The sequence below is a fragment of the Sphaerodactylus townsendi genome, linkage group LG12, assembly GCF_021028975.2.
Source record: "Sphaerodactylus townsendi isolate TG3544 linkage group LG12, MPM_Stown_v2.3, whole genome shotgun sequence".
Classification (NCBI taxonomy): Eukaryota; Metazoa; Chordata; class Lepidosauria; order Squamata; family Sphaerodactylidae; genus Sphaerodactylus; species Sphaerodactylus townsendi.
Genome location: NC_059436.1, coordinates 47,513,383 through 47,527,943, shown reverse-complemented (window position 1 = coordinate 47,527,943; position 14,561 = coordinate 47,513,383). Strand labels below are relative to the sequence as shown.

General features: G+C 46.3%; 1 protein-coding gene across 1 annotated transcript in view; it reads right to left on the bottom strand.

The window, feature by feature from the left end:
* Nucleotides 1-859: 859 nt before the first annotated feature.
* The window catches only part of PLPP7 (phospholipid phosphatase 7 (inactive)), a 29,300-nt gene continuing 15,598 nt past the window's right edge, over nucleotides 860-14,561 (bottom strand). Inside the window, exon 2 of the mRNA XM_048511983.1 lies at nucleotides 860-2,042. Coding sequence (XP_048367940.1) covers nucleotides 1,678-2,042 — 365 coding nt within the window. The 3' untranslated portion in view covers nucleotides 860-1,677. The remainder of the gene's footprint in view (nucleotides 2,043-14,561) is intronic.

Genomic DNA, 14,561 nt, shown 5'->3' with positions numbered 1-14,561 from the left:
CTCTTGTCCAAACCCCATCCTCATATGCACATATGAAGGTACCTTATTTTGAACCTTGTCCCTCAACGCCAGTATTGTCTACTACAGTGGTGGCGAACCTATGGCCCGGGTGCCAGAGGTGGCACTCAGAGCCCTCTTTGTGGGCACGCGCACCATCGCCCTTGGCAGTGGCATAGTGTCAAGGGGGCGAGGGGTGCGCAATGCACTGGGCGCGTGCCTTTGGGGGCGTGGCAAGGGCGTTCCAGGAGTATGACGGGGGTGTTTCAGGGCTTTCCAGGGCAGGGCAGGGCAGACAGGGGAATGGCAGGGGCGCAGGGCGCACACGTGCCCCGGATGCAGTTTTCCCTTGCTCCGCCCCTGGCACTCGGTCTCTAAAAGGTTTGCCATCATTGGTCTACTAGCAGACATTCTCCAGGATCTTAGGTAGAGGTCTTTCACATCACCTTCTGGGACCTTCTGCTCTATTATTGAGCCATAACCTTTCCGGAGTTCTGCTGGGCCAGGATCTGGACCAGCTTGGTTCCTTGCTGTTCCTCCCAGTGACTGGCCTACCCACTAGCCCAGGGGTGGGCAATTATTTTTTCCATGGGGCTGCATAAGAAACAGAAAATATTGTGGAGGGCCGGGCCAAAAGGCAGGGGGGTGAGGCACTTTTGAAAGCCCCGCAGAAGCCAGCAGCCAAGGCAACCGGTTTCTGCGGGGCTTTCAAAGACGCCTCGCTCCCCAACACGGCAGGGGGGCCAGTCAGGGTCGTCCGGCGGGCTGGATGTGGCCCGCGGGCCGTATAATGCCCAGGTCTGCACTAGCCTATGTTTTGTTACATGACTTCCATAAAAACCATTAAAAGAAGAAAGAAGACCAAGGTTGGTGCATCCTTTATTATTCTCAAAGTTTGGTGGTGTACCCATCTTGTACAAGGGACCACGGCTGCATACAACTCAGACAAAACCTTGCCCCCGTGATAGTACAGTGCGTTGCCAGATAGTAACTCGTTGATCTGCACAGTTCCTTTAAATTCCCCAATCCGATGGGAAATGGGGACAGCCATGGCTTCTCTCCCAGCTGTTTCAACCTCAGACTAGCGGTCCATCCCTCCTTTGCTTGCTAGGCAGCACAGCTGGAATTGCGCTTGTTAGAGCAAAGCAGGAGAGGAGGAATGGGTAGAAGATGCTGTAGGTGCTTCATCTCCCACCTCAAGAGGGGGATTGAAAGAGTCCAGGGCATTCCAAGTCGTCCGGTGCCCGGAACATTCCAAGTTGTCAACCATCAACCCTAAAGTTCACCTCCAACTTTCCAGCTTCCACAAAAACAAACTGAATTCACAACCACGTGAAATAAAAAGGGCCACGGGAGAACATCCATCTTAAACAAACAAATACACCAAAAGCAACATTTTTGTTCTCTCTCTACAGCCATTTGAGTTTGCCACCCAATCAGGAGTCAAGAAAACACGGGCAAAATCCCGCTCTGGGGACTGATCGCGCAAGCCCAGCCAATTACCAGCAGGCATCTGAGTAGATGCAACTAGATCACCCCCATGATGGAAGCAGGATTCTCAGTTCCCACCTAAGACGTCAAAGATTTGGATATCATCCCCATTTTCCAAATGACGCATTTGGGAAAAGCATTTTTTTAGTTTTCCTCGGTGTATAAAATTTGGGGTGGAGCAGATAGCATTCACCACATCGAAATCAACATTTGGCACGTGTTGGAGGACATCCACATCATCTCCACCACCCTGAACTGCAAATAGCCGAAGACAAAACCAGAGAGGACATCAGAGATGTGATGCCGTCCAACCATGACCCGGGAAAGTCCCACCAAAAAGGCCCAGAGAACCAGCAAGATCCGAAGTGGGACGGCTAAGACCAGGTGGCTGAGGAAGAACTTGGATACCATGGCTGCCCGACTGGCATGCCCAGCAGGAAAAGCATAGATGTCCATGGTCAGGTAGTCCAGTAGGCCCGGGCTGACATCGTAGGGCCCTTTCCGCTTACCCAGCTTCTGTAAACTGGCAACAATGAAGATGTCGAGAAACAGGGCTGGAACAGAGAAGGAGAAGAAAGGAAGAAAAGGATCAGAGGGATGAGCTTGCTGAGGCCAAACCAACAGACAAAGAGGTAGCCATCAAGTGATAGACCAGTGGTTCTCAACCTTCCTAATGCCGGGACCCTTTAATACAGTTCCTCATGTTGTGGTGACCCCCAACCCTAACATTTATCCATTTTACAGATGGAGAACACTGATGCAGAGAGTCTTAGGCAACCCCTGTGAAAGGGTCGTTTGACCCCCAAGTTGAGAACCACTGTGATAGACAGAGAACCTGTCTGTAGGGTTTCTGCATGAGTCATTATCCTGTACATGCCTCCTGACTAGAAATGTTCATCAAATACAGACACGACAGATACCCTCCTCTGAGGACAGGCATGCATTTGATCATACACCCCCAACATTGCACTTCTTGAATAAAGGCTGACTGGAAAGAAATAAGGCCAGCGATGTGACTCATGCAGAGTAGCCACAAACAGCCTCCTTTGCGGACAAGTACTTTAGGCTCACAGGATATTTAAATTAGTCTGTTCCACACAGCATACCAACAGCTTCCTTGTGCCATGCAGTTTGGAAATTACTGGTCTGCAGTGTCAAAAGAGACCAACAACCACCACTGTACTCAACCGAGCCATTATGGGATGACTGCCATTGTCCTGTGATGGCCACTCCCATCAATATTTGACAAACAGGAAAAATTCGCTATGCCACATTTGGGATACTCGATTGATCTCGGACCTCACTTGAGCTATTGTCTCATTAAGTAATCATTCTGCCTCTGCAAGCTCAGCCGTTCACTCGCGTATAAGACGAGGGGGGCTTTTTTCAGCACCAAAAAAATGTGCTGAAAAAATAGACTTATACGCGAGTATATACGGTAACTGTCTTGTTCCTGTGTTCCTTTGCTTGCAAATCAGCATGTGGAATGTTTACAGTTCCGTTGGTGTCAGCACTGCTTTCAGAAATAGATACCAGCAAGGGCCATCTCTCTGGCTCATGTTCTCTTGCAGTCTTATCTGACCTACATACCAAGATGAACCTTGGCTGGCTGAACTGCTGCCACCATCATTGCGGCCATGTGGTCTGTCAAATATTGGGCCGGAGCTGTTCCTTTGGACACCTATGGGTTGAGCGGGTCCCTCTCTCCACAGGCTCTAGCTAGTCACCATTTTTTCAAGCTTAGCCCATAGAAACAATGGCTTTCAAGCTGTGTTCTGGGGAATCTGGGGGTCCCCCGAAAGCTTATTAGCAGTTATTAGCAGGGAACAGCAGTGGCAGAGTGGTTAAGAGCAGGTGTACTCTAATCTGGAGGAACTGGGTTTGATTCCCTGCTCTACTGTCTGAGCTGTGGAGGCTTCTCTGGGGAATTCAGATTAGCCTGTGCACTCCAACACATGCCAGCTGGGTGACCTTGGGCTAGTCACAGTTCTTCTGAGCTCTCTCAGCCCCACCTATCTCAGAGGGTGTTTGTTGTGAGGGGGGGAAGGGAAAGGAGTTTGTAAGCCCCTTTGAGTCTCCTATAGGAGAGAAATTGGGATATAAATCCAACTCTTCTTCTTCTCCTTCTCCTCCTCCCCCCCCCCCTCCTCCTCCAATCTGGAGGAATCGGGTTTGATTCCCCGCTCTGCCACTTGAGCTGCAGAGGTTTATCTGGGGAATTCAGATTAACCTGTGCACTGTTTCAGCCAGTTTCCAACTAAGACAATGGTTTCAGAGAATAATACATTTTACAGCAGGAAGGAAAACCTTTACAGAAAACCAGAATAAAACCTAAATTCTACTAACATTATATGTCTATCTAAAATCATATTAAAACAAAATAATTTTTATTTACCCCTCTGGCTACAAGACCAAATCGGTCCATTGGTCCCTTCTGCACAGACAACACAAACGAGTTACATGAACCTGTGTTGCCTGTCTCACCGTTCCTGTGGTGGGTGCAAAGGCCAGCTGGGATCGCTGGGAGCCCAGCAACAGTATGTGGGATGTTTCACACAGGAAACACTTTGACCTCTTCTACACTGGCCAATAAACACAGAGCAACTATGGGGTAAAACCCATTTGGGTGGGGGGAACTTCACATAGTTCCCACCCCTAATGCAACTCTGCCCCATGTTTCCCCCCAAGTGGGTTTTTCGAGAATTGCGCTATCTGTGATTCTTTAGTCTTACCGCGGGTTGCAGCCGCTTGCAAGCGAACGGCTGGCCGGGAAGTGCTTTAATCGGCCATACTTCCCAGTTTTCTACAGTCCCCACCTCACAGTTATGTAACTATGTGAGGTCATAGGTACATCAGCATGGCTGTGAGGGTCCATACCTGTGTGCCCACGTAGCTACGCAACAGAGGGAGATTTTTAAAAAGCCACGCCTCCATGCAAAGGCTCGTCGCCCTGAGGCTTTTTGGAAAAGGGCGGCCTAGAAAATGAATGAATGAATGAATGAATGAATGAATGAATGAATGAATGAATGAATGAATGAAATGTAGGTTGATTCCACGGGCTCCACCCACTTCCTGCACGAGGCATACAAATGCTCCAACGGCAATGTGGGTTGCTCTCTCCCGACTGCAACCTGCTGTCCTTTGCCTGTGCGGAAGGGGCCTTTGTTTCCCTGGGAAATGCGCATTTGAGAATCCCCCCACCCAAAAAATCCCTAGAGAATCCACTCTAATGGTGGATACCAACAGAATCCACAATAATTGTGGATGGGGTGGGGGGGTGGGGAACAGAATACTTCCTGCTTGCCATAGTACACACAGGTAAGCAGGAAGCATGTGAAACCCGATCAAAGGCGAAAAGTCGCTAATTTAGCAACTTTCATTTAACTAGGATTCAGCAAAATTAAGTGGGTTAGAAGCATTGGGGGAGGGGGGGAGTTCTGTGGAAACTTCTCCCGCATAATGCTTTGTTCACACCCTTAACCTGTTATATTTTGCCTCTGCAGAATCACCCGTTGTGCTTCAAACAGAAGTCAGCCAAATATCTCTGAATGCTTAAAACACAATGGCATCCCATAATATCCCGCATCTGATCATGGAGGTTCTGCTTAGCTCTCATGGCTGTTAGTAATTGAGGCTGCAATCCTGAGTAATCCTGAGTACTATGGCTGTTAGTAATTGAGGCTGCAAACACTTTCTAGGAGCAGCAGTGGCGTAGGAGGTTAAGAGCTCGTGTATCTAATCTGGAGGAACCGGGTTTGATTCCCAGCTCTGCCGCCTGAGCTGTGGAGGCTTATCTGGGGAATTCAGATTAGCCTATACACTCCCACACACGCCAGCTGGGTGACCTTGGGCTAGTCACAGCTTCTCGGAGCTCTCTCAGCCCCACCTGCCTCACAGGGTGTTTGTTGTGAGGGGGGAAGGGCAAGGAGATTGTAAACCCCTTGAAGTCTCCTGCAGGAGAGAAAGGGGGGATAGAAATCCAACTTCTTCTTCTTCTTCTTCTTGGGAGTAAGCCCCATTGAATAAACTGCTTAAGTTTGCTGCTGAGCCGCCATTAATTCTGTTCCTGTTTAAAGCCATCTAAGGTACTAGCTGTCGCTGCACATTATGGGTGATCTTATCCTACACATACCACTTCCGACACTGTATTATTTAACTGATTAAATTGTAAGTCTTCTGGAGAGGTCTCTTTGTTCTGTTTGAAGTTATTTGTGTGTGTGTGTAGAGCCCAGCGTCCTATGCTGATTTTCCAGCCAGCAAAAGTTTCACCTGCTTCATTTCTGCACGTCAGAGATAAAATGCATCCTATTCTCTGCCTTGGAGGAACTGTCCTCTTGAACTTGAGCAGTCTATTCATTCCAGCAATTACTCTTTGCCAGCTTAATTTCTGCATGTCAGGTTGACTGCTATGGCACAGGAGCAGGGCCAGTTTAAAAAAATAAGACAACCTACATAATTTAGTCCTTTTGTTACCGCCAGGAAAATAGGAAAATATTTTCCTGAGCCTATCGCTGAACTACACTGGCTAAGGATCAGAGCAAAGAGACCAGTGTTGTCCAAAAGTCTCCATAAGGCCTGGAAAGAACATGTATATATGAATGTACTGATGTTTCACATGGTTTCCTTCTTGCCTTTGTCCCTTTTAGAAGAAGAAGAAGAAGAGTTTGGATTTATATCCCCCCTTTCTCTCCTGTAGGAGACTCAAAGGGGCTTGCAATCTCCTTTCCCTTCCCCCCCTCACAACAAACACCCTGTGAGGTAGGTGGGGCTGAGGGAGCTCCGAGAAGCTGTGACTAGCCCAAGGTCACCCAGCAGGCGTGTGTGGGAGTGCACGGGCTAATCTGAATTCCCCAGATAAGCCTCCACAGCTCAGGCGGCAGAGCAGGGAATCAAGCCCGGTTCCTCCAGATTAGAATGCAGCTGCTCTTAACCACTACGCCACTGCTGCTCCCAGATGTAATGTAAGCCTCTCAGTGTTGGATTTATTATTTGCCAAATGTTTAGGATTATACTGTAGCTAGGTTCTCCAGTTGATTTAAGGTTTTGTTACTGTTAATTTAGGATACTCTTGCTTATATGTATATGTGCTTGTACTGTATTGGAGGTTCTTTAAGATTTCCTCTAATGTTTAAGTTTAGAAATGTTATTTTAGATATTTGTATTTGTTAGAAAAGCAATAGCTTGTAGCAGCTGATATTAAGACCCAAGGAAGTCAGTCCTGGAATGTGGCAGAAGCCAATACCCAGGTAATCCCATCTCCACCAACAAAAGGACCTTTTGACTTACAAAGGATGGACTCCGGGTGTGGACTGACTGTTGGAAGATGTCACCCTGTTTTGCTATTGGACTGTTTGAAGTTTTACTCTCAGGATCCAGAAGCTCGTTGGACTGTTCACATTCTTACTTTCAGGATCCAAGAATTCATTGGATCATTTAAAGTTGTCTTTGTCTAACACTCCCAAGGAACCACCTCAGGCAGGAAGGCGCAACCTTTTCTTCTGGGATTTGATCTCAACAGCATTTACAAAAGGACTGCTTTCTCCCCTTGTTTTTTTAAGGACATTTTCTCTGTATTAGGTGGAAGGAGACTGCCTCCTTCCTGGTTTTTGCACTGTGGGGGTGGGACTGCCCTACACTCTGCCTTTCTGGGTTACTGGGGGAAAGGTATAAAAGCTGGATGCTCTGTAGAAGCAAGAGAGTCTTTTGCGGAGCTGTTTGGAGAAATCACTGGCCAATAAAGAAATCTCCCTGTTTCCGAAGAATCTCTGGTCTGCGCCTTTCCTCTTTGCTTTGCTGTCACAAGCTGAAATCACTTGAAATCACTCCTAGAAATCATTTTATGTTACCGGGGCAGCGGTAACACTTTCTCTTCCATCCCCAGAATTGTATGAACCCTCCCCTAGAGTTCCTAAGCTGCTGTCTCTTGTATCACCTTGGCACTCCAGGCCAGAATGCACATATGAAGTGCCAGCAGGGTGTAGAGGTTAAGAGTTGTGGACTCTAATCTGGAGAACCAGGTTTGATTCCCCAATCCTCCACGTGAACGACAGACTCTTATCTGGAGAACAGGGTTTGATTTCCCCACTACAAGAAGCTTGCTGGGTCAGTCAGAGTTATTTCAGAACTCTCTCAGCCCCACCTGTTGTGGGGATAGGAAAGCGATTGTAAGCTGTTTTGAGACTCCTTACTGGAGAGAAAAATGGGGCATAAAAATCACTTCTTTCCTCCTCCTCCTCCTCCTTGCTATCAAGTCAACTTATGAGAACCCAAGCCAATTTATGAAGACCCCATAAGAGATGTTCAGAAATGGTTTGTCATAGCGACCCTGGACTTCATTGATGGTCTCCTATCCAGAGGTGGGATCCAGCAGGTTCTCACCAGTTCCCGAGAGTGGGTTACTAATTATCTGTGTGTGCCGAGAGGGGGTTACTAATTGGGTCTGCTTTTCCCTTAGAAATTCCATTAGGTCCAAAAGTCATGAAGTCCTGTTGTTTCCTATGTGGCTGGTTAGCGAAGGTAGAAAACGGGATAATTCTCCCTGTTGGGCTGTTTTAAAAACATGTTTTAGTAATATGGTGAAGTTCCTTGCTTAAGGAAAGTATCCTTCTTTTGATTTCAAGAAACAAAACTAAGTATTTGAAAGGATTAAGTATTTGACAGGCAGTCAATTAGAGGAGAAGTAGTTGTTTCTGTTGGCAGTAGACGATAGGACTTGCTATAATGAGTTTAAATTGTGGACAGAAAGATACCAGCTGGAAATTAGGAACTTTTTTTTTACAGTAAGAGTCACAGTCACAGAGAAATTATTAATGCCCCGCCCCTGGAATGCCCGGCCACGCCCCTGTCGTGCCCCGCCCAGCCCCATTGGCGCTACGCCACTGTTTGAATCCCACCACCATGGGAACCTGTTACTAAAATTTTTGGATCTCACCACTGCATGAGAGTCTTCCTCTTATTAGACATCAGTCATCATACTTTTATTGGCATTAGTTCTCCTCTTATTATGCCGCCTCAGCCTGCTGGTGCTGAAGCAGTGCCTTGTGGCTTTGGCCTAGGGATGTCAGCCACCAGATGGGACACCCCTTTATTATAGCTCATCTTTAGACTAAAGAGATCCCCTGAAGAAAATGGACGCCCTGAAGGATAGAACAGGGATGTCATCCTTCAAGGGGGAACTTGGGATCCCCTGGAATTACAGCTCACCTCCAGACTGCAGAGATCCGTTCCCCAGGCGAGCTTTGGAGGGTGAACTCTATGGTACTGTATGCCACTGAGGTCCTCGTCATCTCTAGGCTTCATCCCCAACTCTCCAGGAGGTTCCCGACTCCAGTCTGACAACCCTACTCCCTCATCTCCCCCTGGTAGTCAGGAGTGGGCTTAGCAATCCTAGAGTGGACTCTGTGGTCATATACTCCACTAAGGTTCCTGTCACCCCCAAATCTCCTGGTGTTTCCCAACCTTGGAGCTGGCAACCCTACCCCACACCCAGTGGTGGGATACTAAAATTTTTGGATCCCACCACTGCTCCTATCCAAGTACTGACCGTGGCTGACCCTACTTAGCTCCCAAGATCTGAGGAGTTGAGAATTAGAAGTGCCTATGATGCATTTTAAAGCAATGATTTATGTACCCACCGGTGACACTCCACATATAGGAAAAACTGTTAATAAGACCGAAAAAGCTGCTAATCCACAAAAAGGTTTGCTATCTTGCCGGGCCGTGCATGACTAAACCCACCGTTTGTGACATCTTTGCCTATGAATTTAGCAGAAACCCTTACTAACCTATAGCTGCAAGTCGTCATTATGATGATTATCGATTGTCAGTGTTGGGACTCTCTAGTTAAAATTAATTAAACCCCCCCCCCCCCCCAGCTGACAACTGTAAACTGTACAGCTCGAAATATTGCCGTTCCTGTTTAACAAATAGAATGCTCTCATAAAGCATATACTGGAGCGAGAGAAAAGAGGCCTCATTTGTAGGGGGAAACAACAACAAATACAAAACCTTTAATGGCATATAAAGAGTGGTAAAATACAGATTATGTTAAAGCCAATTGACTAAAATTTACACAAAGGTTTCACTCTTGATCCAAGTGCCTTTGTTAAAAACCTGGCAACTGATTCAGTAGTGTGGGGATGATGGTCACTAAGCAGGTGTGAAACTATTTCCTTGTCTGATCTCGCTGAAAATTTCTTCAAGATGGCCTCGAGAAAAAGCAACCGATAGACTGCCAAATCTTTGCAATGAAGGAGCACGTGTTCAGTTGTTTCGGGTAGGCCCGCTGCACAGGAACAAGTCCTGTTCTCCTGTGGGATGCCATGATATCTGCCTCTTGTTTGGGCAGTCGGTAACACATTTAGCCGAGCAAGCATAAAATATCTGCGGAGATGTGGATTGGTTAAATTACTCATATATTTAGCCATAAAACCCGGCAATGGTGGTGAAATGCCATAAAATGTGGGAGAACAAGTTCTGCAGGCTCCAGCTGTGAGAAGCTGCCCTTCAATGTCAAGAGTACGTTGTTTCAAAACTCCGAAAGCCTGTCTTTCGTCCATCAGTAGGAGTTGGTCAAAAGATACACCTATGTTGTTTATTTGCTTGATAATTTTGGTGTGCCAGGTGGAGTGGAAGTGGTGGCTTAACAGAAAATATGTGAGACTGCCGGAGGGCTCTATAATGAAGGCATGAAAGCCAGTATTTAAAACAAAGAGAGCCAAACCCGAAAAAAAATTGTCTTAGGCCCCGTTTCCTAAACAAAGAACTTGATTAATGCGTGACTGAGTTTGAAGAAGACCCAATAAACTAATTTTAAGAAGAAACAAAGATTGAACACTCTCTAATTTCTCAGCGGTTTTTGCTCCCCAGATTGGAGCTCCGTAAAGTAATTGTGGCAGTAGTTTTAACTGAAAAACTTCCATTGCGGCAGGAAAAAATTGACCGCCTCTGGTGTGAAAAAATCTGGATATTGCCAACACTTTGATTTTACTTGTATTGAGAGTCTGGTGGATATGAGAGGTCCAGGTTAAGGAATGATGGAAGGTGATTCCTAAATATCTGTACAGCTCGAAATATTGCCGTTCCTGTTTAACAAATAGAATGCTCTCATAAAGCATATACTGGAGCGAGAGAAAAGAGGCCTCATTTGTAGGGGGAAACATGATCAGGTGTCATCCGTGTGTGGGGATGATTAATGATGGCAGGTTCTTCCACAGCGCCCTTCATTAGATGTTCAAGGCATTTAATCAGATGAAAGCCACACGAGAGACTAAAGTTCTTTGCTGTCCCTTAATCAAAGAAACAGTTACTCTGCAACAAGTAATCAGTGAAGATTCAATGCACGTGAACGGTTGCGAGGGAGAGATATGCTTGCTCCTAATTACCATATGCACATGTAGTCTCTCACAGACTTTGATCATTGTTAGGTCTCGAACCTTAAGCCAATAGTTGATCAGTTGCATTTATTGAGAAGCGTCAGAGCACCAAAGCTTGACAAAGCCAGTTCTGGAAAACCTGGCTTTTGCCACCCCCTTTATTCCTGGCAAGTCCCCCCTCCCAAATTCCCAAGAAATTGTGAAAAACAATCCCCAGAGCTGAGGCGTCCAAGGTCGACGGCAGATAGTCAAAGAAAGCTACCTGGCTTTCTTCCCCCATGAGATAATGGGATCTCATGGGATCAGGGTGTCAGGGGAAAGCCTAGTTATGTACAAAGCATGTGAAGCCATAAAGTAAAGATCAAGGGAAGAATGCCCCAGATGGCCAACATTTTCTTGTGTGAACCTGCTCATCTGCAACATTCACAGAATCATAGAGTTGGAAAAAACTGCAAGGGCCATCGAGTCCAACTCCCGACATGCAGGAACTCACAATCAAAGCACTCCTGACAGATGGCCATCCAGCCTCTGTTGAAAATCCTCCAAAGAAGGAGACTCCACCACACTCTGAGGCAGCACGTTCCACTGTCAAACAGCTCATACCATCAGGAAGTTCTTCCTAATCTTTTGGTGGAATCTCTTTTCCTGCACCTGGGATCCATTACTTCTTGTCCTAGTCTCTGGAGCGGCAGAAAACAAGCTTGCTCCCTCTTCAACATCGAAGAGATAGAAAAAGTGCAGAGAAGGGCAACGAGGATGATTGAAGGATTGGAGCACCTTCCTTATGAGGAGAGGCTGCAGCGTTTGGGACTCTTTAGTTTGGAGAGGAGACGTCTGAGGGGGGATATGATTGAAGTCTATAAAATTATGCATGGGGTAGAAAATGTTGACAGAGATAAATTTTTCTCTTTCTCACAATACTAGAACCAGGGGGCATTCATTGAAAATGCTGGGGGGAAGAATTAGGACTAATAAAAGGAAACATTTCTTCACGCAACGTGTGATTGGTGTTTGGAATATGCTGCCACAGGAGGTGGTGATGGCCACTAACCTGGATAGCTTTAAAAAGGGCTTGGACAGATTTATGGAGGAGAAGTCAATCTATGGCTACCAATCTTGATCCTCCTTGATCTGAGATTGCAAATGCCTTAGCAGACCAGGTGCTCAGGAGGAGCAGCAGCAGAAGGCCATTGCTTTCACATCCTGCATGTGAGCTCCCAAAGGCACCTGGTGGGCCACTGCGAGTAGCAGAGTGCTGGACTAGATGGACTCTGGTCTGATCCAGCAGGCTAGTTCTTATGTTCTTAACATGACATCCCTTCAAATATTTAAACATGGCTATCATGTCACCCCTTAACCTTCTCTTCTCCAGACCAAACACTCCCAGCTCCCTAAGACGTCCCTCATAGGGCATGGATTCCAGACCTTTTTTGGTTGCCCTCCTCTGGACACGTTCCAGCTTGTCAATATCTTCTTGAATTGTCAATATCTTCTTGAGTTGTGCTATCTTCTAGGGCTGGCAAATTGGTCTCTACCCATTTTCTAAACTGTGAGCCCAGGCCATTGGAACAGCCTCCCAAAGGACGCAGCAGTCCACTTCCTTAGTTTCTAGGAAAGCCCACAAGGCATTTCTGTTTAGAAGATCTTTCTTGAGAGAAGGTGAAAGCAACTGTGGTGTATGCTAGAGGACTTACTGCATTGTGTTCTATCTTGTTCTCTTAATTTAGAACCTAGAGCCAAATTTCTTGCAAGGATACTGGTGGACTTCCAACCATTTCTCAGAAAAACTGTCCTTTCTCCTTTCTGACACTGACGCAACTTTTCCTAGAGTGTCTCACTTTTTGCTTTGGCAGCCAGGAAAATACAGGTCAGAATTACATCCAAAGGGAGAAATAAATCTACCAATTAGTTTCTTTTATTTTCTTATAGCTAGTTGGTTATATTGCTAAATCTGTAAATCTGCAGGGATTTTGTACATTTTATACTCTATATATACTTCTGCGTGTTTTAGATTGTAATGGCCTATGGCCACAAACCGTAAAATTGTACTACTGCTACAACTGTGGCGTGTGTATGAGTACGGAACGCAGTGCAGTTCTCAAAGTTTCGTTGCATTGAATCTCCTTAATGTATCTTGAAGAAGAAGAAGAAGAGTTGGATTTATATCTCCCTTTCTCTCCTGTGAGGAGACTCAAAGGGGCTTACAATCTCCTTTCCCTTCCCCACCCCCTCACAACAAACACCCTGTGAGGTAGGTGGGGCTGAGAGAGCTCAGACGAACTGTGACTAGCCCAAGGTCAGCCAGCTGGCGTGTGTGGGAGTGCACAGGCTAATCTGAATTCCTCAGGTAAGCCTCCATAGCTCAAGTGGCAGAGCGGGGAATCAAACCCGGTTCCTCCAGATTAGAGTACACCTGCTCTTAACCATTACATTACTGCTGCTCCTTGGGACAGACTTTGCTGTTTGAGTTGTATTGTATGCTTAGAAAGGATGTCTCTAGGTAGTAAGCAATCAAAGGGATCAAAAGGCCAGGCTACTACAATGCAGATGCCCTCACTAATTGATTATGGTATCTTCATGGTTACATGGATCCCACCCAACACCTGCAAATTAAGCTTGCTAATTGCACCCTTTACACTTGATAACAGGTAAATGGTTCTTTCTCCCTCTCTGGACATTCCACAGGTATATATGCTCCACTTGCTTTGCTACCATCAGATCCTCTGAAGATGCCAGCCACAGATGCAGGCGAAACGACAGGAGAAAATGCTTCTAGAACACGGCCATACAGCCCGGAAACCACACAACCCCCTCAGTGATTCCAGCCATGAAAGCCTGCAACACTACATTGTACGCTTTGTTGGCAAATGTTCTCATGAGTTGCCTTAAGTCCTTTTTTGGAGGTGGAAGGAAAGGCAGAGTAGAAATATTCCAATACATAATCATGCAATCGATAAAACTTATTAGTCATTCCACCACAATGGTATTAAAATTATTAGCCCTCTCACCATCCTTCAAAAAGAAAAACCAAAGGGTTACAGTAACCATCAGCACCCTCGATAAAGGTGGTCTACGGAACCATGAACTTGAAATTTGCAGCTATTTCTAAAATCTAAGGGAGAAGGTTCTTTGGCTAATATCCTCAGAAAGTCCATTCCATAAAGCTGAGAAACAGCTGAAAACACCTGTGAGTGGCTTGGAGAGGAATTAATCTTTCTAATGGATGGGACAGTGAACCGGAGCTGATTAAGAGGACAGCTGCTGTCAAGGTCCACACATGGTCAACTATCATAGAATCGTAGAGTTGGAAGAGACCTCAAGGGCCATCGAGTCCAACCCCCTGCAATGCAGGAACACACAATCAAAGCACTCCCGACATATGCTCATCCAGCCTCTGTTTAAAAACCTCCAAAGAAGGAGACTCCACCACTCTTCGAGGCAGTGAATTCCACTGTTGAACAGCCCTGACGGTCAGGAAGTTCTTCCTGATGTTCAGGTGGAATCTCTTTTCCTTCACCTTGAATCCATTACTCTGGGTCTTAGTCTCTGAGGCAGCAGAAAACAAGCTTGCTCCCTCTTCGACATGACATCCCTTCAAATATTTAAACATGACTATCATGTCACCCTTTAACCTACACTTCTGCAGAGTAAACATCCCTAGCTCCCTAAGCCTCTCTTCGTAGGACATGCTCCAGACCC